At 32.2% G+C, this 24781-nt stretch overlaps 4 protein-coding genes across 4 annotated transcripts; 2 read left to right on the top strand and 2 right to left on the bottom strand.

Moving 5' to 3' along the window:
• Positions 1-6046: 6046 nt before the first annotated feature.
• Positions 6047-8489, top strand: LOC107635466 (COBRA-like protein 4). Its single transcript, XM_016338941.3, has 6 exons — positions 6047-6367; positions 6456-6535; positions 6773-7229; positions 7321-7468; positions 7540-7817; positions 7917-8489. The coding sequence occupies exons 1-6, from the start codon at positions 6313-6315 to the stop codon at positions 8192-8194; spliced, it is 1296 nt and encodes a 431-aa protein (XP_016194427.1). The 5' UTR covers positions 6047-6312; the 3' UTR covers positions 8195-8489.
• On the bottom strand, positions 8482-11497 carry LOC107635465 (protein COBRA). Its single transcript, XM_016338940.3, has 6 exons — positions 11328-11497; positions 10510-10589; positions 9819-10275; positions 9570-9717; positions 9210-9481; positions 8482-9135 (listed from the first exon to the last, which is right to left on the bottom strand). The coding sequence occupies exons 1-6, from the start codon at positions 11425-11427 to the stop codon at positions 8846-8848; spliced, it is 1347 nt and encodes a 448-aa protein (XP_016194426.1). The 5' UTR covers positions 11428-11497; the 3' UTR covers positions 8482-8845.
• A 3225-nt stretch (positions 11498-14722) lies between these two features.
• Positions 14723-18322, bottom strand: LOC107638154 (COBRA-like protein 1). The gene is made up of 6 exons (XM_016341323.3): positions 18009-18322; positions 17677-17756; positions 16488-16953; positions 16244-16397; positions 15120-15352; positions 14723-14988 (listed from the first exon to the last, which is right to left on the bottom strand). Exons 1-6 carry the CDS (start codon positions 18097-18099, stop codon positions 14771-14773), a joined length of 1242 nt encoding a protein of 413 aa, XP_016196809.1. The 5' UTR covers positions 18100-18322; the 3' UTR covers positions 14723-14770.
• Positions 18323-20045: 1723 nt separating this feature from the next.
• LOC107635464 (uncharacterized) lies at positions 20046-23931 on the top strand. The gene is made up of 6 exons (XM_016338939.3): positions 20046-20556; positions 21012-21393; positions 21615-21811; positions 22871-23015; positions 23119-23272; positions 23430-23931. Exons 1-6 carry the CDS (start codon positions 20516-20518, stop codon positions 23453-23455), a joined length of 945 nt encoding a protein of 314 aa, XP_016194425.1. The 5' UTR covers positions 20046-20515; the 3' UTR covers positions 23456-23931.
• The last annotated feature ends 850 nt before the right edge of the window (positions 23932-24781 follow it).

The following is a 24781-nucleotide window of genomic DNA, read 5'->3' as shown; positions in this document are numbered from 1 at the left end:
TGTGTCAAAAAGTCTTAAAAAGTTTATTGTACAACACACCAAAGGGCTGAGTTTTGGTTCTTAACTTCTTATTGTGTGCTTTTCAATTTCTTTTTAGGGTAAAAAACACAAATAAACCATGGGAGGAAAGTTGTTACATGAATAAGCCAAATTGAAGATTGATTCACGAATCAGCCAAAGTATACTTATATGTAATTCGAACCTATTTGGTTCGAACTACATTTGCATATAAATCGAAAATATTTGGTTCGAACTTCACACACATAATTCGAACCTAATTGGTTCGAATTACTTATGAATTAGTGCAACCACAAATTCAATTGGTTCGAATTACGAACAATTGGGCTATATAAGGAGTTCAAATCAAGCAAATTCGAACCACTTCTCATTTTCCATACCCCACCAAATCCCAGAGAAAACGACCCAGATTCGATCCGAGAAATAGTTGAACCGAAGACTCAGCTGATGGGGGACGATCCTGCAAGGCTGTACCGGTTGGACGGGGTTGCTCATATAGCCGGGGTCATCAACGACGAGGTTAGTACATAGAAAACGACAAGGTTTATTTGAGTTAGTGGTTTTGCATGTGATTTTAGTGGCAATTTATGTTAGCAGTTTATTGTGGTGGTATTGCAAATGGTTTATATTAGAGGTTTTGCATGCCGTTTAGTTTGTGGTTTTAGGTAAGTGGTTTTATATGCGCTTCTGTTAATGGTTTATGTAAGTGGTTTATGTTAGGTGGTATTGTTAGTGGTTTATTGTAGTGGTATTGTAAATGGTTTATTTTAGAGGTTTTGCATGCGGTTTAGTTGGTGGTTTAGGGTAAGTGGTTTTTTGTACGTGGTTTTATATGCGGTTGTGTTGATGGTTTATGTAAGTGGTTTATGTAAGTGGTTTATTGTGTTAGTTTTTTTTTTCGTTATCAGTATTGTATGTAGTTCTAATAATGCGGTCCATTTAATGCGCAGCCACAGCGATGCATCAGGAGCATGCGGCGGCAACAAGGCATGCCACTCGATGAGCGTTATGTTCCCTACTTGCAGATGGCCAGGTTATACCATCTGGCTAGGCTGAACGATAGATGGTTCCGGTTAGACGAGCCTCTTGTCAGCGCCTTCGTCAAGCGGTGGCGTCCTGAGACGCACATCTTCCATATACCCTTCGGAGAGTGCACGCTCACGCTTCAGGACGTGGCGTACCAGTTGGGGTTGGCAGTGGACGGGCGTTATGTCAGCGGTTGCCTTACAGAGTTCCATTTGTATATCGAGGGTGGACGTCCAGCTTGGGTGTGGTTCGAGGAGTTGCTTGGAGTGGTTCCTCCTCCGAGCCAGGTTCAGAAGTTCGCAGTAAACTGCACCTGGTTCCAGGAGACTGTGCGGCGCTTTGCTCGTGCCTATATCATGATGTTGTTGGGCACTCAGCTATTTGCCGACAAGTCCGGCAACCGCATTCATATCAGATGGCTTCCCTACGCAGCTAGGCTTGAGGAGATGGGTTCCTACAGTTGGGGGTCTGCAGCATTGGCATGGTTGTACTGGTGCATGTGTCGAGTGGCAAACAGACATGTGGTGAAGTTAGCGGGCCCACTTCAGCTACTTCAGTCCTGGATCTTCTGGCGCTTTCCCAGGTTTAGGCCTGCTGGGTATGATACGTGCAGCTGGCCTTTGGCATCGAGGTACGCTACTTATGCTTTTCTATTTCAAGTTAAAATAATTGATGTTCATGTACGCTTGTACTGTATTACAAATCTGTCATACTTCTGATTAAACATAACACCCATGTGCACTGCAGATGGTCAGGTTACAGCCCTTCCTACAGCGAGAAGAGTCCTAGAGTGCAGAGCACGAGACTGAGGATAGACATGTTACAGCCCAGGGATGTGAGTGTTGTTCCGGTTACTTTTATTTGAATAACTAGACATCACATGTTTCTGTAGAAGGAGTTGGCGTGACAACATAGCTATTTTTTTTGTGCAGTTTATCTGGATGCCGTATAGCTCCCCCGAGGTACTTCAGGTTTTTTTTGTTCAATATATTCATCACTACATAAAAATATTAAAAGTTAACATTTAACTTGTATTTTCCATCAAAATTGTTCACTTATATTATAGTTTTCTAATTAGTGTCTTTGGAAAATTTGTTAATTAAAAAGAAAAAGTAAAAGAAGCAAAGTTAGTAGTAGGTCATGCATGTTTTTTTTTTTTAATTAAGATATGGCTTATATATAATTAATCCGGTAATTAATTAATTAGTCCTACTTACTTTAATTTGGATTTTAAAATATTATCAGTACATTAGACACTTTTGATATTCAAATAAAAATATAATTATTAATTAATTAATTATGTTAGCTAGATTATTTTTTTAATTAATAAAATATAAAAAAAGGGTAAAAAACGTAAATAAGCCAAGGGAGCTGAGAAATTACGCAAATCTGCCAAACTGTAAATTGCTTCACGAATGAGCCAAAGCACATTACTATATAATTCGAACAAGGTTGGTTCGAACTACAGAAACACATCATTCGAACCAAGGTAGCTCGAATATTGATGGAATAAGTGATGCATGTAATTCGAACCTAGTTGGTTCGAACTAGGATTGAGAGTAATTCGAACTAGGTGAGTTCGAATTACACGTTTGGACGCTTCAGCAAGTAATTTGAACCTAGTTGGTTCGAATTAGTCAAAGTTTGCCTCGAATAGTAATTCGAACTATGCTGTTAAAAAATTAATAATTTATTAAAAAAATTATTAAAAAATTTATTAAAAAAATTAATAATTTAAAAATTAAAAAAATATATATTTTATTCCATCCAAAATAATTAAAAAATATATTTTATTCTATACAAAATAATTTTAAAAAATAACTTAAAAGATGTTATGAGTACTATAAAAGTTTGTAATATTCTATTGATTTAGGTAAATACATGATAAAAATATTTTTTCTTTAATTTCTAAATTATTAGTGACTATGTGGAGTATTTCTTTAATGTCCTAAGTCATTAAGACATTATAAATTTTATAGTACTTCTAACATTTTTAAGCCATTTTTTAAATTATTTTGCATAGAATAAAATATTTTTTTGTGGTATAATTTAAATAAATTTATTAAAAAATATTCATGATAATTTTTTAATAAAATTATTTAAATTATATGGTAAGATATTACATAATTCGAATTACGCATGTGGAAGTTCGAATCACTCTGATTCAAATTATATGGTGAGCAATTCGAATTCTATACAATACTCTTCTGTCCATTCTTGATAGCTAACGAATATTTTTTAATAAATTTATTTAAATTATACAAAAAAAAATATTTTATTCTATGCAAAATAATTTAAAAAATGGCTTAAAAAATTTTAGAAGTCCTATAAAAATATGTAATGTCCTAATGACTTAGAACATTAAAGAAATACTCTACATAGTCACTAATAATTTAGAAATTAAAGAAAAAATATTTTTATTATGTATTTACCTAAATCACTAGAATATTACAAACTTTTATAGTATTCATAACATCTTTTAAGCCATTTTTTAAAATTATTTTGTATAGAATAAAATATATTTTTTAATTATTTTGTATGGAATAAAATATTTTCTTTTATTTTTAAATTATTATTGACTATGTAAAATATTTTATTTAAAATTTGAGTACATTCATGTATTTACCTAAGTTATTAGAACATTACAAATTTTTATAGTACTCCTAACATTTTTTAAGCCATTTTTTTAAATTATTTTGCATAGGATAAAATATTATTTGTAGTATAATTTAAAAAAATTTATTAAAAAAATTTATTAAAAAATATTCATGAGCTATTAAAAATGGACAGAAAAGTATTGTATGGAATTCGAATTGATAGCTTATTAATATTTTAAAAGTCTCGTAATTAAATATTTTGTTAGCTTTTTTTTAACGTATGAAATAAAATATATATTTTTTAATTTTTAAATTATTAATTTTTTAATAAATTATTAATTTTTTAACAGCATAATTCGAATTACTATTCGAGGCAAACTTTGACTAATTCGAACCAACTAGGTTCGAATTACTTGCTGAAGCGTCCAAACGTGTAATTCGAACTCACCTAGTTCGAATTACATGCATCACTTGTTCCATCAATATTCGAGCTACCTTGGTTCGAATTATGTATTTTTGTAGTTCGAACCAACCTGGTTCGAATTATATAGTAATGTGCTTTGGCTCATTCATGAAGCAATTTCCAATTTGGCGGATTTGCGTAATTTTTCAGCTCCCTTAGCTTATTTACGTTTTTTACCCTAAAAAAAATATGCTAATTATATATTATTATTTTGTGGCAGTGAGGAGGGCCTAACTATGAAGTGCCACTAGGAATAAGAGATGGCCTCAATTTCAGCATTTCAGGAACAAGAAGAGATTCTCGCCAAGTGCAATGTGGTTAATAATAAGTTGACTTCTGTTGTGGAAGAATTGGTTGACTTCACTCAGCAGTTTTAAATAATAAAGTGGACGAGAAGTGGTGTTGTTTTAATTTGGTTACTTATTAAATATTATTAGCTTGTGGTGTTGTTTTTTGTGTGTTTTGCGGCTTCTGTTTTACAATCCTTTTTTAAATATATAATAAATACATTAAAAAAAACTAATTTCAAGTAATTTTAACACAATTTTTTTATATTAAGAAACTTAAGCAAAACACTATATATTATTATTATTATTGTTGTTATTACTACTAGTATATTAATAGACACTACCATGCTATTAATTAATTAATTAATTTAAATATGTATAATTATAACAAATATGAGTTTGGTCAATATGGTAAATTTTTAATATTCAAACAAAAAAGTTTTGGATTTGATTTTTTCAAGTAGTAAAAATAATTTTTTATAAATTATATATAATAAAAAATATTTCAGGAAAAGAAATGTGTTCACCAAACTTCTTTGACTTTAATATCTCCTTTATATAATAGATAGATTATATTATTATAACAAAGAGTACATTGTTGGATTAAGTGGTAAAAAAACTTGGTCTCCATGTGAAAATGAAGAGACAAATTTAAATGTGCACTTATTGTAAAAAAAGTAACTAAATGTTAGTAATCTATGAAAGCACGGATATTTAAGTTGCTGTGTTTGCGTGTTGGACACATTTCGGACACGACACTCACCGACACTCGTCCGACACGCGTGTCTGCTGTGTTCAAACCGTGTCTCAATAAAAAAAATTCTTCTCCGGACACACTTGGACACACCTAAATACCATCACGTGTCAGCGTGTCCCGTCTTATTCTTAATATATATTCTTAAAATAAATTTAGATATAGTATATATTATTATTTATTAAAACAAAAAATATTTTAAATACTTGATATAATTAAAATAAGACATTAAAAATAATTTAAAAAATTAATTTATATTTTAATATCAATAAAATATTAAAATATCATTACGGTTTATCTAAAAAATATTTTATATTTTATATGTATGCGTGTCCCCGTGTCATGTAAGATTTTAAAATTTGCATGTCAGCGTGTCTCGTGTCGTGTCCCGTGTCCGTGTCAGTGTCCGTGCACTATAGTTAGTAATACTTCAAAGTAGTAGGTACTTGAGCAAGTTAATATAAGAGGCATAGATAGAGTAGAAAAGTTGGTGTATCCTTTTGGACTTAGAAAGGAACTTACTACCTGTCCCTACTATCTATGAAGAAAACTTTGCTTGCATCAAACTCATGTCTCTCATTACTCAACGTGGATACAAATTCAAAGACCATGAAGAAACAATATCCATTAGCCTCACTGTATTATTCTTAGTTGGCAAGATCTAAAACAGTGACACATGTTACTTCAAATGATACCACATTTGCATTAAGTTTCATGCCAAACTTGTTCAAACCCAATAATAATTTCTTAGACAAAACATTTAGATATCAGAAATCCTAGAGACAAAACAAACAGCTGAGGGTAAATTGGTGAATTCTCAGTATGGTGAACCTAACCCATGATAGAGCAACTGCACAAACAGCTGAGGTGTTATGTTCTCCAGCCTATTGTTCTGGTCAGTGGCTGTTGCTTCAAGATATGGGAATCAAGTTGAATTCAAGATCTGAGTGTGTAAGTGAGACAGTGATAGCAATATATATGCACTGTAAGGTACCTAACAACCATTAGTTGAGCCATCACTTGAATCACAATTCCCTCTATTGCTCTTTTTCTACATTACTACACTTCCAATGCCACTCCAATAAGGTTTCTAAGTGAATCCTGGAGGCAAAGATTGTCACATTATTATTTGATAAAACATTAGAGGCACAACATCTTGATCAGGCAATGAGGCTTGTCATAATAATACCTCTCTGTGTTATTGTTCTGTTCTCTTATGCAGGTTTTGCTTCATTTTCACCTTCATTTGCCTTTTTCATTTTCACACACACATATTTCACTTATTTATTGATTTTTTTTTTTTTTTTTAGCTGCATATGATCCTTTGGATCCAAATGGAAACATAACAATCAAATGGGATGTTATGTCTTGGACACCAGACGGCTATGTGGTAAGCAATAAAAACAAAAAACATCCTTGTTGCTTGTTTCATATTTTTAACATTTATTGAACAATTTAGATAAACTTTCTTGTTCAATATGTATGTCATTCTCACATTTATTGAACAATGAATTATTTGCACTAGTTTGTAACAAGTCCTATATTTTGGTTTCTTTTGAAAGAGTAGATAGTAAGAGAATTGAAAATTCATCAGAGTGTTTGTGTCTATTGAATTTTTTCTAACCAGGCAGTGGTAACAATGAGCAATTTCCAAATGTTCCGGCACATCCCGAATCCGGGATGGACCCTGGGATGGTCATGGGCAAAGAAAGAGGTTATATGGACCATGGTAGGAGCTCAAACCACAGAGCAAGGAGATTGTTCTAAGTTCAAAGGCAATGTACCTCACTGCTGCAAGAAAACTCCAACAGTTGTAGACCTTCTCCCTGGTGTACCTTACAATCAGCAATACTCAAACTGCTGCAAGGGTGGAGTGGTTTCAGCATGGGGCCAAGATCCTTCGAGCGCTGTCTCCGCCTTCCAAGTCAGTGTTGGACAAGCTGGCACCTCCAACAAGACAGTTAAACTCCCCAAGAACTTCACTCTCTTGGCTCCAGGACCTGGCTATACCTGTGGCCCTGCCAAGGTTGTTCCCTCCACTGTTTTCCTTACACAAGATAAGCGCCGCAAGACTCAAGCACTAAGCAAGTTATCTTAACTCTCAAGACATGTCAATTCTTCTCCTTAGCATCTGAAAAATTCTAAAAAAGTTTCCTTTGTTCTGTTTTTATGTAGTGACATGGAATGTTACCTGCACATACTCGCAATTTCTGGCTAGAAAGAACCCGAGTTGCTGTGTATCTTTGTCATCCTTCTACAATGAAACCATTACTCCTTGTCCTACTTGTGCCTGTGGTTGCCAAAACAAGAAGAATTGTGTCAAGTAAGCTTAAAATCTCAAAACACTCTAATAGAATTTCCAGTTATTGCTAATAATCTTGTCATGGAATGCAGGAGTGACTCGAAATTCCTCAACACACCCGGCGCTCACACTCCGAAGAGAGACAATGATCCATTGCTGCAGTGCACTCATCATATGTGTCCAATCAGGGTACACTGGCATGTGAAGCTCAACTACAAGGACTACTGGCGAGTCAAGATCGCCATAACGAACTTCAACTATAGAATGAACTACACCCTCTGGACTCTCGCCGTCCAGCATCCGAATCTCAACAATATCACCCAAGTTTTCAGTTTTGATTACAGGCCAATTCTTCCCTATGTGTCCATCAGTGAGTTCATCAAGCAAATTGATATGTTATGTTTATGCTTGTTTAACAAGTAAAGAACTTTAACAATGACTATTCAACTGTACTCATTTTTTTATGCAGATGATACTGGTATGTTCTATGGCATGAAATTCTATAATGATCTATTAATGGAAGCTGGACCAAGCGGGAATGTTCAATCCGAAGTGCTTCTTCGAAAGGATCAGGATACCTTCACGTTCAAGCAAGGATGGGCGTTTCCTCGCAAGGTTTACTTCAATGGTGAAGAATGCATGCTTCCACCACCAGATACCTACCCATTCCTCCCCAATGCTGCCCCTGTAAAGCTACTTAACTTAACATCACTCATTTTCTTCTTGATTCTCTTGCTTGTAGCTTAGTGAGTTTAGTACATAATTGAATGGAAGCTGTGTTTTTGTGAAAAATCTTGAAGCCTGGTATTAAGACTTAAGACCCTAAAGCATTTGTTGAGAACACCAAGCCAAACTCATGGATATATATTTAGTGATTCATGATCACTATAAGAGAATGAAAGTTACAACACCCTACAATGATTTTGTCTTTAGTTGAGTAAATGATTGTATTGCAATGTTGTAATGAATTGGTCATATATTTTTCATTCTGTTTCTCTGGGAAAAGTTGAACACGAAAATAGAACAATATTCTCTTGCAAAATAGACCACTAGCATTTCAAATCCATATAAAGTTCAAGAAGTCTATCTTTTCATGTGATATCTTGCTGTATATGTTTATTAAAATTATAATTACAGGTTAAAAAATACAATAAGAATACATATATCATTACATCATAACAGGAGAAGAAAAAAAGAAAACGTAGTAGCAAACTCTAGCACCAAAATGCAGAATCAGTTTGTAACAAATTGTAGGACAACTGAGCTAATCTTCAATTGCCACTGGATGTCACTCCCCTGCTTGCTTCAAATTCCAAATTGACATCACAAACATGAGCCAAAATTGGTCTTACTGAAAATTTTTTATCACCAAAGTCGAGTGAATCGCGGATCGGAACCTCAAGCACATGCGTAAAAGACCAAGGATACCAAATAAGCCAACACTAATACAAGCAAGGAAACTTCCTTTTGAGAACCAGCATTAGGCAACCATGGATAAGCATCCGGTGGTGGCATCACGCAGTTGTCGCCATTGAAATAGATCCTTCGAGGGAAAGCCCAACCTTTCTCGAAAGTGAAAGTTGACTTATCCTTTCTGAAGAGCAGCTCTGATTGTACATTACCATTAGGCCCAGCTTCATTGAGAAAATCATTATAGAACTTAACTCCCCAAAGCATAGCAGTATCATCTGATAAAGAACAACAAGCATAAGTAACTATCCAATAACAAGTCAATGAAACAATCAATTAGGATTATACTTACTTATGTTACCATAAGGAGTTAATGACTTGTAGTTGAAACTGAAAAGTTGAGTCAGATTATCAAAGTTCGGGTGTTGAACAACTAAGTTCCACTCTGAATAATTCATCCTGTAATTGAAATTAGTAACCGTGACCTTCACGCGCCAGTACTCCTTGTAGTTAAGCTTAACATGCCAGTGGACTCTAACCGGACACATATGGCTAGTGCATTGAACTAAAGGAGAAAAGTTATTCTTTCCAGCAACGACCGATGCCAAATGTGGCGTATTTGCACTGTAATATACAAAAGAGAAAAAGAATAAGTGAAGGTACAGTCTTATTTTCTAGAAGAGAATCTCAGTGCTGAGTGATGAAAACATACTTTACACAAGATGAGTTGCTCTGGCAGCCACATGCACATGTTGGGCAAGGCACAATAGTATCATTATAGAACGACGAGAGAGAGACACAGCAAGTGGGAGTTTTCTGGGCTAGAAACTGCGAATATGTGCATGTCACGTTCCATGTCACTGCATCGAATCAGAGTAATGTTAAGTTCAAAGGAAACTGTAGTAAAAATTTCAGTGAGGATGCTTGGTAAATGTTGTAAGTACATAAAAGTTTTACTTACTGAGTGCTTGGGTCACTCTTCTTTTGTCTGATTGAATGAACTTTGTTGGTGGCACAATTTTTGCTGGCCCGCAAGTATAGCCCGGACCGGGTGCTTTCAAGGTGAAATTTTTTGGCACTTTGACAGTTCTGTTGGTGGTTCCAGCTCTACCAACACTGACTTGAAACGATGCGACTGCGTTGGTCGGATCCTGGGCCCATGAGCTAAGTACTCCACCTTTGCAGCAATTTGCTATTTGCTGGTTGTAAGGTGTGCCGGGAAGTAAATCCACAACGGTCGGATCCTTCTTACAGCAATGTGGAGGGTTTCCCTTAAACTTTGAACAATCTCCTTGTTCAGTGGTCTGTCCTCCCATCATGCTCCATATAACCTCCTTCTTCGCCCATGTCCATCCCATTGACCAGCCAGGTGCTGCAATATGCCGATATTGTTGGAAGTTGTTCATTGTAACAACAGCCTGTCCATTCAATTTTTTCTTAGATAAGAAGGTAGCTAATAGAACGAAAACCTTGGTACTTTTCAAGCTGTATTTCTAGTTATATAGTCCAAATAAGAACTAATATATCAAACATGAGATGAAGCTGAAAGCTAACATGCAGATCAATCCCTTCAGATGCCAAAATTGTACAACAGATGGTTAGAGTTTTGATTCACATATGAATTGGCAAAGGTTGTTAAAAATTGTACTTACAACATAACCATCAGGTGTCCAGCTTATGATATCCCATTTGATTGTGATGTTTCCATTTGGGTCAAGTGCATCGTAAGCTTCTGAAACATAAACAGAAGTTATTAGCATTAAAAGAAAGGAATTAAAAAAAAAAAAAAAAGAAGAAAACTCAAAAAACATTGAATCTTCCTATCACAGAACAATGAGTGGTGTGACACATGAAAATGTTTTACACTAAGTTACTAATGTTTTAAGCACTGGAATACCTAAATCTAAACCTTCAATACATGAATCATTTCATTTGAAGCAAAAATTAATCAATAGTGATAACCACCCATGTGTGAATTCCCCAATTTTATGGCTCCATAAGCACAAATCTCGTTTTAGCAACCATAGATTCGACTTGAAAGTATTGTAGACACACAAAAAGAGGTTTTGAAAAATGAACTTATACTTATCACTTAATTCAAATGAAAATCAATTATAATCAGAGCAAGTTATTACTTAAAAGATAATCAGAACATAAAACTTCGTAGTAAATCTTGGCATCAAGAAAAGAAGCTAAACGCCGCCATAATTTTTCAGCTGAGACAATTGACATCAAGTTGAAAAGAATAAAACAGAAGAAGCTAATAAATGCTTTCCACATTTGGATAAGAAACATCAAATTCAAAGAACAAAGGTTGAATCTTTGACAAGAATTAGTTCCAAATTGTCTAAGGTCCAAGCACCAGGAACTGAAGGCTAAGAAAAATTGACAGCCCAAGTTCAGAAAAACACAAATCGAACTAAAAAGATAAGAAATTTGGTGAGAAAAAAGGAAATGGGGGTGAACCAACCTGTTGAAGTGAAGCAGGTGCAAGAAAGCAGGAAGAAGAACACAAAGCAAGTGGGAACAGCTTTGTGGTGTGACATCAAAGAGAAGAAGAAGCCCATCATGTTTGTTAGTGGCAAAAATGGAATGTGGTGTGACTCTGATGCTCTCAGTTCTTGCCTGAAACAGATCAAGATCTGTTTACAGAGAAGAAAACTGAGAGAGAGAGAGAGAGAGAGAGAGAGAAGGTGAAACTGACTGTTATGTCTGTCTGTACTATGTAGCTAGCTGGCTCCTTAGCTCAAGTAAAGTATATAAGCAAAGTGTTATCTTAAACTCACAGTGAGTTGGATTTTCTTTTTTCTTATTTTCTTTCACCTTATATGTCTAATTTTCATTAACAAATGATTAATTGTGATTATCATTGTGGAAAACAAAATGGTTAGTTGATTTTTTTTTATTTAGACGTATCTCCCAATTCGGTAGGTTAAAGATTAATTTATTGCGAATCGAAATTTTATTTAAAAATTTATTACTAGTCAATGAATTACTGTATACATAATGTAAAATTTAAATCTTTAATATTTATTTAAGTAGACTAATAAGTTAATTATTAGACCAATCAAATTTAATTGGTTAGTTGATTTTTATTTAATTTATTTATTTTTGGGCATGGTAGTTGATTATTATAAGGAAAAAAAGTGAAGATGGTTGGGCTTGAATAATTAATTTAGCCTCAAAATATCATGGCCCATGTGGCATATGATTAGTTACTTGTATGAGTTAAGTAAGTGTTAGAATTCGAATCATGTCTTGTGTATATAACAATTTATTGAATATTAATTAGTGATAAATTTTTAAATGAAATTCAGGATTACGATTGATTAATATTTTACCTGTCTGAGTTAAGGAATAGGTAGAAAATAAAAAAAAAAACAAAAGAAAAAAAATTATTTTATGCGATATTCATAAAATAAATACTAAAATATAATAAACATTTTCGTTTTCATATTCCCAAGTGAGAAAAATGGAGTAATACTGAATAATAATAACATTTACGAGAATTCATGTAACTTACTTTGTATTAAGTTTCCATAGGGCATGTACGTATATTAGTACAATTTTTTTTTTTACAATCTTCAATCGGTACGACATAATCTTGTTTTAACTTCTAAAATTTTGGATAATGTAGAAATAAAATAGGAGTTCTCATTACCAGCTCCTTATATAGTATGTATTATCACGTTATTTCTATTAATGAATTCATGGTAATTCAAATTATAAGTTAATCGAGTAATTAATTTAATCGTTTCTAAAATAAATATTGAGAATTTAAAATTAATTTTGTGTCTAATAATTTATTGAATAATAATAATTTTTTAAATAAAATTCAAATTCGATAAATATTTTATTTTACTGATTGGAGACTACTGTAAAAACAAATTTTATTTTCTATCTTCATTGTTTCCATTCTTAACCAAAATGGAATTTTAACATTTTCCTTTTCGTGTTAACACCAACGGCCTTCTAAGTTCTAATGCAAGAGACTCGCTCTAAATTATTTCTTAAACATTTCTAAAGTTATTCACTTATGCCATGTTCTGTTTTAAGCCATAAAATAATTATATGATCAATTTGTTGCACCTAACATATGAATTGTTTTTCCTCATGGTTGTAGATGACAATAGAATAATAGAACTAGACGAATTTTCTTAGTTTTTATTAATGTGAAACAGCTATTGATTAATCACCCGATCAATATCGAACCAACTAAATATGTAGATTCTTGAAAGCAACCTGTGGCATTGGGTCAGCTCTTGCATTAATTTCTTTTTCTTTGTTTATTTATACAAATCAATATTTGTCGTTAATTGAATTACGATGCTCTAATCAAATACACGTGTCAAATAGTGATTGGAGGAACAATGTGGAACATAAGATGGACCTCATTTTTGTGTCGGTGGTAATTGGTGTCTCGATTTGCATGTGATGGAATCCTTGCTTTATAGGGGGGTGTACCTTACCGACACAACTTGACTCTCCTAAGGTACAACCTCTTCAAGCGTTCCTAATGCACAAATTAGTATGCTGATAAGAATCATTTATATTCTATCTGTGAAATATAAAATATTAAAAAATAGCGTTTATATTTAGTATATATATAATGAGGATTAAAAGAAATTAGTATACAAGTTTTTGTTACTAAAATATTCTTTATCATATATATTTATAAAAAAAATTACAATTTGTAAAACATGAATTCAAGATACCTTTTTGTTAAAATATAAAGTATATATTAATTATTTTAACTAATCTCATATTTATTATTTTTATACATGTTTAATAAATAAAAAAATTAATAAATACCTAAGAACTTATTAATAACCAACAAAAATAATGATAATCTGGAAAATGGTACAATTATATGGAGAGTGGAGAGTGGAGAGACTCTCAACAATTGTTCATAAACAAATAAGAAGTAGAGAGTGGTTAAGAAATTTTGATTAGGCGTGGCAATAAATGAGTTTACTATCACTAGCTCATAGTGTTCAATGAAAATGCATAAACATTGGATTCACTATGCATATATATATAGAGAGAGAGAGCGAGAAAGAGACATCAAAGAGTTCATTATACAACAACTTGGACAGACATCCATATCCATTATTTAGGGATATAAATGTTTGTGTTGTCATAAACTTAACTTGTCTTGTATGTTGGGCTGTGTTAGTGTGTTAGAAATATCAAAAATGTCATTTGTAAATTAAAATTAGCTACTAAAATTAGCTATTAATGTATTTGTATATAAATATGTGTGGTTTAATTTGTTTTTAATGTATATTTATATTATAATATATATTTTATACTAACTACTAATTTTAATATCTGATTTTAGTGTACACTTAGTATAGTCGTAGAAATATAGAGAGACATGAATGGGAGTGCCAGCATTGAGACTTGTGTGTGTCTCTAAGCTCTCACATGGGGGCTACCTCTTTGAAATATAATTCTCACATATACATACACTACTCTTCAAAGATGTTTATATATTATGGTGAATGCTATGGTGCCTATCACTTTGTATTTAAATTATTAAAAAAGGTAAATAAATAATATTTAATAAATTTTATATAATTTATTTTTTATTTTAAATATTTTATTTTTTATTTTAAAAGAAAAGTTAGACAATTTAGGCACCATAATAAAAGTACCATAGAACTCACCATATATTAAATACAACTTAATGCTGAAAATGCATCATCTATCATTCATAATTAACAGAACATGTTTGTAGGGAATGTATCTTTACATATAAAATGATATATATAAATCTTATCTTTTATGCATAGATTTAAGAGAGTCTAGCTAATTGATAGTAAAAATCAACCATATTATATGTAACTTTTTGCAAAACAATAATAAAGTGTTTAATTTGTGTCAATTAATAAGTAATGTTGTATCACAAGTTCAAGCATAATTAGGCAACCATGGATAAGCATCAGGTGGTGGCATTACACACTGGTCACCATTAAAATAGATCCTTAGAGGGAAACCCCAATCTTTCTTCAAACTCAAACTTGAGTTATTATCCTTTCTAAATAGTACCTCAAATTCTACATTACCAGCTTCAATGAGAACATTATTGTAGAACTTAATTCCCCAAACCATAGCCAGATGAATACCATCTGTTTAAAACAATAATTAAACACAATTAAATTAAACGACAAACAAATAAATAGTTATAAATATTTTTATCACATGCATTTAACATGTTGTAGGATTTAAATGCAATAAGGATCTTACTTAGGTTACTTACCTAGAGGAGTAAATAACTTGTACTTTAATCCGAAAACTTGAGTGAGATTATTGTTGAAATTAGGGTGTTGAATAACCATGTTCCAATCTGAATAATTCATCCTATAATTGAGATTGGAAATAGTAACATTCACACGCCAGTAGTTCTTGTTATTAAGATTAAGGTGCCAGTGGACACTGATTGGACACATATGATTACTACATTCAACTGAAGGATTCTTTCCGGTATCTGTTCTGTAATGTACAAACAAAACAGAAATACAATTCAGAATTAGACCAGATATTCAATTAGAGTAAAGTATCGTTTTTATCCCCAACGTTTGGGTAAGTTCTATTTGTATCCCTAACGTTTAAATCGCCCTATTTGTATTCTTAACGTTTATAAAAGTGATTCAATGTTATCCTATTATCAATTATAATAACAAATCAGATTATATTTTTCAATTATTTTCACTTGGATGTATTCATTCTCAATTAGGTCTCACTTGGATGTGTTGATGTGTTCGATTTTAATATTATACCCACTATTTGTGTTTAGATTTAGTTATGTCCCTAGAAAAGTGAATTATGTAAATGTTGTAGGAATTAGTTTCAACATTTGATGAGCTATTTTTCGGAGTAGATTATTGATTCTATCCCAGACATTTGTATTCTAACTTCAAGAAGAGATTTTTAAAACTCAAACTAAAGCGCTCGTGATGTTTAATTGACGGCAGGATAACATTGAATCACTTTTACAAATATTAGGGATACAAATAGGACGATTTAAACGTTAGGGGCGCAAATAAAATTTACTCCAAACGTTGGAAACAAAAATGATACTTTACTCATTCAATTATTTGGTATAATAAATTATAAACATATTTTTTTATTTATTAAAATGACCTATATAAAACAGTATGTTTTTAGTTTAGGACTAACTTGTGACTTATGTAATAAATCAACTAAATCAGCCATCAAACTAGTCATTATGTATTTACACATTTTGAATATGTATATTATATTCTAAGATGTATTGACTATTTGGTGACTAATTTGTAATATATATGTAGCTTAATAATTGTTGAACATTATATACTTTAGGAAGTTATATAAAATCTTAGTTCCTAGAAGGAAATCACTTACTTGACACAGGTTGAGTTGCTGTGCTTGCAGGCACATGAACATGTTGGGCAAGGCACTGTAGTATCATTATAAAACGTTGAGAGGGAGACACAGCAAGTGGGAGTAGATTCTTGAGCTAGAAAATGTGAATACGTGCATGTCACATTCCATGTCACTGCATTTACTCAGAGTAACACACATTAAGGTCAAAGGGAAAAATCATAAACAATGAAAGATTGATGATCTAGGTAATTAGATGTCTTACTTATTGCTTGGGTGACTCTCCTTTTGTCTGGTGAAATAAACATCGTTGGTCTAACAATCTTGGCCGGGCCGCAAGTATAACCCAAACCGGGTGCATAGAAGGTGAAGTTCCTTGGTACTTGGACGGTTCGGTTGGTGGTTCCAGCATGACCAACAGTGAGTTGAAATGATGCAACCGAATTGGTTGGATCCTGAGTCCATGAAGTAAGCACTCCACCTTTGCAACAATTTGGAACTTTTTGGTTGTAAGGTGTGTTGGGAAGTAAATCCACAACTGTTGGATTCTTTTTACAAGAATGTGGGAGGCTTATTCCCTTAAATAACCTTGAACAGTTTCCTTGTTCAGTGGTCATGGCTCCCTTGATGTTCCATATAACCTCTTTGCCGGCCCGCCATGCCCATGTTAATGACCAGCCAGGTGCAGAGATATGGCGATATTGTTGGAAGTTGTTTATTGTAACAACAGCCTGTTCTTATATTCAGTAAGAACTAGTTATATAAGGTTTTTATAGTATTTTATAACAGTAGTGCTAAGGCCAGTATATTTTGTAATTTGTAATCATCAATTAATCATTATTAATAATTTTAATGGTGTGAGATTACATTTAATGGTATAGAATTATACACTTTTTTTTATGGTTAAATGCCGACTAAATTTTAATAAAAGTACTGACTCGAGACTTTCTCATTTTATAATGTGCAACAAATATTTAGTTTGTTTCACATAATATTACGAGATTTTCTTGGAAAAACTCTGTTTTCATGAAGTTGTCATCAAAGTGACAAAGAATAAGCAGAACAAAAACACTAATGTCATAGTTTAATAACACTTTAGATTTGTATACATTTTTTTCTACAGTATTTCTCAATTTGGTAAGTTAATGACTAATTCGCCATATATCAAAATTTCATTTAAAGATCTGTTACTGCTAATAATTGTTGCATACATAAAGCATATTCGAATTTCCAATACTTATTTAAGTAGATAAGTAAGTTAATCATTCCACCCATCTAAATCAATTATTCAACTTTACGAGATAGTCATAGGTAATTACTAAAATTCAAATATTCTATTACGTTTATAGTATCATAGAGTTGTTGAAATTTAAAAAATAAATTAAAATAAGGTGCTCTGTGCTTACGCAATTTGATTATGAATAGGTGAAGGAATTGTAAAAAACTTTACTTACAACATAACCATCAGGTGTCCATCTAATAACATCCCATTTGATTGTGATATTTCCATTTGGGTCAAGTGCATCATAAGCTTCTGAAATATGCAACAGCTAATTAAGTTATTATTAAAGTAAAAGAAAGGAGAAACAAAACAAAAACTATATTACTAACTACATATATTACTCATCTTTGCATATTTACTATATATTCCTATAGAATAGAATGATTCCATGGACAAATTCAACAGTTGGTGCCTAAGATCCACGCACTAATTAAGAAAGGATCGAAGTCCAAACATGTGATGATGAGAATAGTGAAATAAAGCAGCAATATCATTATCATATACCTGATGAAGAGAAGGAAAGTAGGAATAAGAACACAAAGCAATAGCAAGTATGAAGTGCTTTGTGCTCTATCAAAGAGAACCGCATCATCATAATCAATGTGTTGTTTACTTGGAACAAAATAACATACCAGTTGCTGCCAATGATAATGTTTATAAGCAAAGGAAAGTGATGATATCTCTTGAACTCATCACTATGAGTTGGATTTTCATTTTTCTTTATTCACCATTTTTCAAAATTCTTTACTTAAAATCGCTGGTCAACTCGTTCTATTCAGAGTGTTCAAAATATTCATTAGGATTGTTTAGTACAGCACAAGTTAGTTGACTTTTTCCCACTACGTAGAACTAGCTAGGACGCTAGAAATAAAAGTCCATAATGCGAAGAAGTCGGAGTTGTTTAATAATCTTGCCTACCCTACATAACTAAGAATAAGAGGGAATAAAAGAAAAAAAAAATGAAAACCCCGGTACAGTAGATGTCTTTAAGTGAAATTGATAGTCTAAAATCATTAAATATCAATTTAATCAAATCTATCAAATTATCTAATAATTTTTAATTATTAACTTCATATGAAGTTAACTATACGTAATCGTAAGTCATAAAAAAAAATGTTAAAGTCAAAAAGCCAATGACATATGAGTTATATATATGTATGTAATGTATTAGATAAATTCTATGGTATTTATAAGAGTTAAATCTCAATTTTGCCTCTGAAATTTGGCTTAATACTTAAAATGACCCCATAATTTCGTTGGCCTCAATTAGAACCCTAAGTTTACAATTGTGGCTCCAGATTGTCCCTGCGATCATCTCCGTCACCGGAATGCTGATCTAGCGCAATTGCATGACATGGTGGACACTACTTAAACGAAGGTGTATTAGTTTCGCGCGCAAATCCTTTGGAAACCACGTAATGTAAGGGTTTTCTCGATATTTGGCAACTTATGATCGTGGTAGTGGAAAGAAAGAGAGTTTTAACCCACAAAAAACTGAAACGACGTGGTTTCCAAAAGGTTTGGGCGCGAAACCAATGCGCCGTCGTTTAAGTAGTGTCCACCGTGTCATGCAATTGCATCAAATCAATATTCTGGTGACGAAGATGATCGCAGGGGCAAGTTGGAGCCACAATTACAAATTTGGGGGTTCTAATTGAGGCCAACGAAATTATGGGAGTCATTCTGAGCATCGGGCTAAATTTCAGGGGTCAAATTGAGATTTAACTTGTGTTTAATTTTTATCTAATTTATTTATTATGGAAAATTTTAAATATTTAATAATTATTTATTTTTATACTTTTAAAATTAAATATTAATTTTTAATATTTTTAATAAGTTAGACAAATACTTTTAGACACTATAGTAATCACCAATATATTATGAAAAAGTCTACTTAAAAAAAGAAGATTTGTAATCGATAGATCTATATAGTATAAAAAAGTTTTCAAGTATACCTATATATCAGTATTTCAATGATTTTTAGCTGTTAATCTTAATTATATATATTATATATATTTTTTATAATTAAGATCTACGGTTAAAAATTTTTTGGAGAGAGAAAGATTTTCTCTAAAGCCACAATAGATCTTAATTTTTTATAAGATTTTTTCATCATGGATCAATTGGGATAAAAAGTTTAAGAACATTCATTTAATCAGTTTTTATCATTGAAAAAAGACACATAAGTCTTATTGTTGACTAAATAAAAAGACTTTATGTCTCAATAAAAAAATTATTTGTTTCGTTTTTTCAATAGTAAAAACTTTATAATTATTTAATTTTAATTTAAGACTTATTTGTTCATGCAAAAAATAGTTAATATATAAAATATTTGCATAATATTTGTTACACCTGTAATATGCGAATGTAAAATGATGTAAACTCAAAATTAACTCTATAAAAAGTTGACTTCAACTGGAATAAAACGAAAAAAGGTTGACTTAAACATTTCCATGTATGAGATAAATTAGCAAAGTAAATATGGAGAGAAAAACAAGGGAAAAAAAAAAGAAGAAAAAGAGTTGAGCTGAAAAGGAAAATGGAGGAATGAGCGAATGAGGATGCAAATGAGGAAATGCAGGGTGATGTTAAACATCCATCTCCAGCAACAGATTAGAAAAAAGGTGCGAACGAAAGAGGAAGATTCTGCATCTTAGAAAAGAAAATATAGAATAGAAAATTAGAAATAGAATAGAGTAAAAAATAGTCAAAGTTAAAAAGCATGGAAAACATTGTCTTTGAACATTTTCGAAGGCGTGCTGCCTTCTCCCACAAAACCGCGTATGCCGTATGCGCAGCCTTTTCCCTTTACCATTCTTCCACCAAACATTAACATTAACATCCACAACCTTAAACCTTAATCACCCAATTCCAGCAGATTTCAGATGTCTTGTTCTTGCAAAATTGTTGTTCTTACCATTTAGGATAATTTGCCTTTTGATCTTTTGATCTTTTGTTCTTCATTTTTGTTCTGATTTTTCTGAGAATATTGGATCCTTCATTCCCTTCAAATGGCTCAATCATTTGGTCAAACTGAAATCAACTGGGACAAGTATGCTCCTTTTTTCCCTTCCTTTTTCCATGTTCTGCTTTACAACTTAATTTTTAATTATTAATGGAATTTGAATGTTGATATGATATTGGTTGTTGCATTTTCGCATACCCATTACTCGAAAGTTTTTATCTTTACCTTTGCTATCAATTGGGGGTGGGAGAAATCATAGATTCTGATTTGCTAGCTTGTAACGGTGAGAATCAAGCGAAATCCGTTCAAGGGGAACTGCAATTTTTTTTGCTTTGAGGGAAAAAAAAAAGAATGTAAATTTATCAACTTGATTGGATATTTGTATATTGGAGCTGTTGAAGATTGAAGATTTAATATTGAGGCATCTTTCCCTTGATTTGGTTTTGTGCTTTATCTATCTCATGAATGTTGTTTTGGCTCTTTTAGCTGAACCTTGCATGTGCTAGCTCTGTATCCTAATCAAAGTTCACTCAATTCTGCAGGCTAGATAAAACTAAGTTCTATGTCATAGGAGCTGGCCTCTTTACCGGTGTTACGGTAGCACTCTACCCGGTTTCTGTTGTCAAAACAAGGCTGCAGGTTGCTACAAGGAATACTGTAGAGAGAAGTGCTTTCTCTGTTGCAAAAGGATTGATCAAAACCAATGGCATCCCTGGTTTGTATAGAGGGTTTGGCACGGTTATCACTGGTGCAATCCCTGCCAGGATCATATTCCTAACTGCTCTGGAAACCACAAAGTCGGCTTCCTTCAGAATGCTCGAACCGTTGAAGCTATCTGAAACTACCCAGGCTGCCATAGCAAATGGAATTGCAGGCATGACATCGTCACTTGTAGCCCAATCTGTATTTGTTCCCATGGACGTGGTATGAGAATCTAATTCATTTGCAATGTGCTCCAGAACCAAATCACTAACTAACAACCAGATATACAATTGATATGAGTTTGGTGATATATACAAATACATCTGTCGTTGAACAGCAGAACAAGTTATTTTAGACAGCTCAACAGTCTTTTATGCTTTTCTATTCTTTTTCTTTTTTATGAAAATATGAAATTATAGTATCTAATCTTGAAAGATATTCAGGTTTGCCAAAAGTTGATGGTGCAAGGATACGCAGGCCATTCCCAGTATAGCGGGGGTTTGGATGTTGTTCGTAAGGTTTTAAAGACCGATGGTATCCGAGGATTATATCGAGGTTTTGGTCTATCTGCTATTACTTATTCTCCTTCAAGTGCTGTATGGTGGGCAAGTTATGGTACAAGCCAACGCCTAATGTGGAAGTAAGACATAATAATTCCTTCTCCAATTGTTTTTATTTAGTATTTATTGTCAAATGGTAAGAAATTCAATTTATTCCCTCTCCAATTGTTCACTAATAGAAGGACCCTTCTATTTGTTTGCCAAGATTTGATAATAGGGAGGAGTTACACTCCTATTTACCGATGATCTTATTTAGACTTGTATTTAATATTTAATGGAATTTGCTACTGAATCTTTTATTTTTTTTTTAAAGGGTTAGACAATTTTGGTGTTACTTTCCATGTCAATGAACTTAATTGGTGTCAACTTTCTTTATTCTGTATAGATTCATAGATTGAATCCTGCATGTTTTCCTTTAAAAGTTGGGTCAATACTTAGATATATAATTATTCATATGGCTCAACCTAATAGTTTAAGTATTGGGATAAGTGCTTTTATGATAAAGCTTCTATGACTAAAAGTTTATAGTTTAATTCTTCTTAAGCATAGGGTGAAAAAAAATATCCTATGCAAAGTTCACATATCAAGTCCAAAAGAGGCTTTTGCATTAGGGGCTATATAACCATTCATGTACTTCTAATAGCTTAAGCTTTTAGGATAAGTGATTTCATGTCAGTTTTGTCTTTGATTCCTTGATTGGTATGTTCTATATATCTTCCATCTTATTAGAGTAACAAACATTTGAAAAACATGGATAAACTGAAAAACCACTAGCATTGTGCGTTGCTCAAATATGATAGAAACTCTTGAAGTTTGATCTTTTAGCTTTTTAGATCATTGATGAATTCAGTCTCAAGGGATTGAACTTTATCATGCTGCAACTGCATCTGTGTGCAGGCAGTACCTTGTGTTAATACGGGAATGCTAGAATTTCCTATTGGCCAAGAGAATCGAAGAGTCTCTGAAATGGATAACCCAATTTTGCAGTTATTTTATGAGGGATTTATTCTTTCAACTTTTTAGGATTGATGAATTTTATATAGGTAATAGGGTAATGAACTTCTAGTACATTTGCATACCGATATTTTGATGTCTACACTATTATTAAACGACTAATTAGCACATGGCTGCATGGACAGATTCTTGGGACATGATAGCCCATCCGACGAAAACCCGCCTAGCGTGCAAAAGATTATGTTAGTTCAGGGTACTGGAGGGATGATTGCTGGTGCCACTGCATCCTGCATTACAACCCCATTGGATACTATCAAGACACGATTACAGGTTTGTTATACAATTGAGTTTTAATGTGGAAATGTTAGGTCTTAGGGGTGTGGAAAATTTAAGATATTTCCTTATTCATTTTTTTTATCTGCATGCACTGCAGGTGATGGGACATGAACATAGAAGCTCGATAAAACAAGTCGCGAAAGATTTAATCAACGAAGATGGTTGGAAAGGCTTTTATAGAGGGTTTGGTCCGAGATTATTTAGCATGTCGATGTGGGGTACTTCGATGATATTGACATACGAGTACCTAAGTAAGAAATCCTATCCCTTCCTGTGATTACATTCTCTTTATGTATTGTATCTGCACTTGAATATAAGTTCATCATTTTGTTAGTGTCTTATAGTCTAGTGTATGCAAATATTGGAATAACTACTTATCTCAATTTCAATTCTTTTTTCTTTGATCAGAGCGTGTGTGTACTAAAGATGAATAAAGGCATTTTAGTCTGCAAGCTTTGTCTTCTGTTTTGTAACTAGCCATGAATAATTGACAAGCACAGATTGGATTATAAACCTACACCTTCAGCACTGGAGTTGCTGTTCTACATTTATCATCAGCAGCTTTGGAAGATTAACCTTTTTTGCATTTAAGCTATATATACTAAGTACTAACAGTGACAGAGTGAAAAAATTACTGCTGGATTTGTTGCAGCTAGAGATGTAATAAGTTCATTCTTTTATATGACTAAATTGTATTCATGTATTCATTTTTGGCTGTGCCTTGTATAATGTATATTTATTATATGGAAGGAAATCAGAAATAGATTGTAATGAAATATGAATAATCAATTAGAAACTCTTAAATCTGTGTGTGCAACTATGGATGTGTTGCATACATTAGAAACAGTTTTATGCACAACCATGCATATATTATTATATATGAATAACATTTGTTTTTCCCCTTTAATAATATCACTGGTTGTCATGTCTAATTGTCTAGCTTATTATCTAAGCGAATATGATTCACTGTCCTACAAATTTTACATGCGATGCTGCATTTCCTGTATCCATCTAATGCATCATTTATTAGGTCATTTGTCAGTGACGGATTTAGAAAATTTTAGAAAATTTTGATAGTGGGAACAAAATATATATATATATATATATATATATATATATATATAACTTTTATAATAAAAATATTCTGTGTACATAAAAATTAGTTATTAAATTATTTATTAATCATTATGTATTCGTATATAAATATATGTATTGTTTAATTTATTTTTAATGTGTATTTTTTATTTCAATATATATACACAGGTAGTTATTTTCGATGTAAATATAACATGATTAGTTTTTATAATATCTAATTTTACAAATTAAAACACTAAAATAATTATTTATAAATAGGGTAAAGTACATTTTTTGTTATTAAAGTTTGACAAAAGTTTTAAAAATATTCCTAAATTATATTTTGTTTCAATTTTGTCCCAAAAATTTTCGATTTGCATCAAATATACCCCTAACAGCTAATTTTTCAAAAAAGTTAAGATCGATTCAACAACAATTTCATAAAAACAATTCCTCAACACAAGCAAATCAAACATAATTTTCATGCATTATTGTTATATTGGTCTTAAATTTTTTGAAAATTTAGCCTCCAAGGGTATATTTGATACAAATCGAAAACTTTTGGGACAAAATTGAAACAAATTAAAACTTAGGGGTATTTTTAAAACTTTTGCCAAACTTCGGAGACAAAAAATATAGTTTACCCTTATAAATATCTTTCTTTTTATATAGGATAATACTACATA

This window comes from Arachis ipaensis, chromosome B4, assembly GCF_059453495.1.
Source record: "Arachis ipaensis isolate K30076 ecotype BB chromosome B4, ASM5945349v1, whole genome shotgun sequence".
NCBI lineage: Eukaryota > Viridiplantae > Streptophyta > Magnoliopsida > Fabales > Fabaceae > Arachis > Arachis ipaensis.
This window is presented reverse-complemented; position numbering and strand designations above follow the sequence as displayed.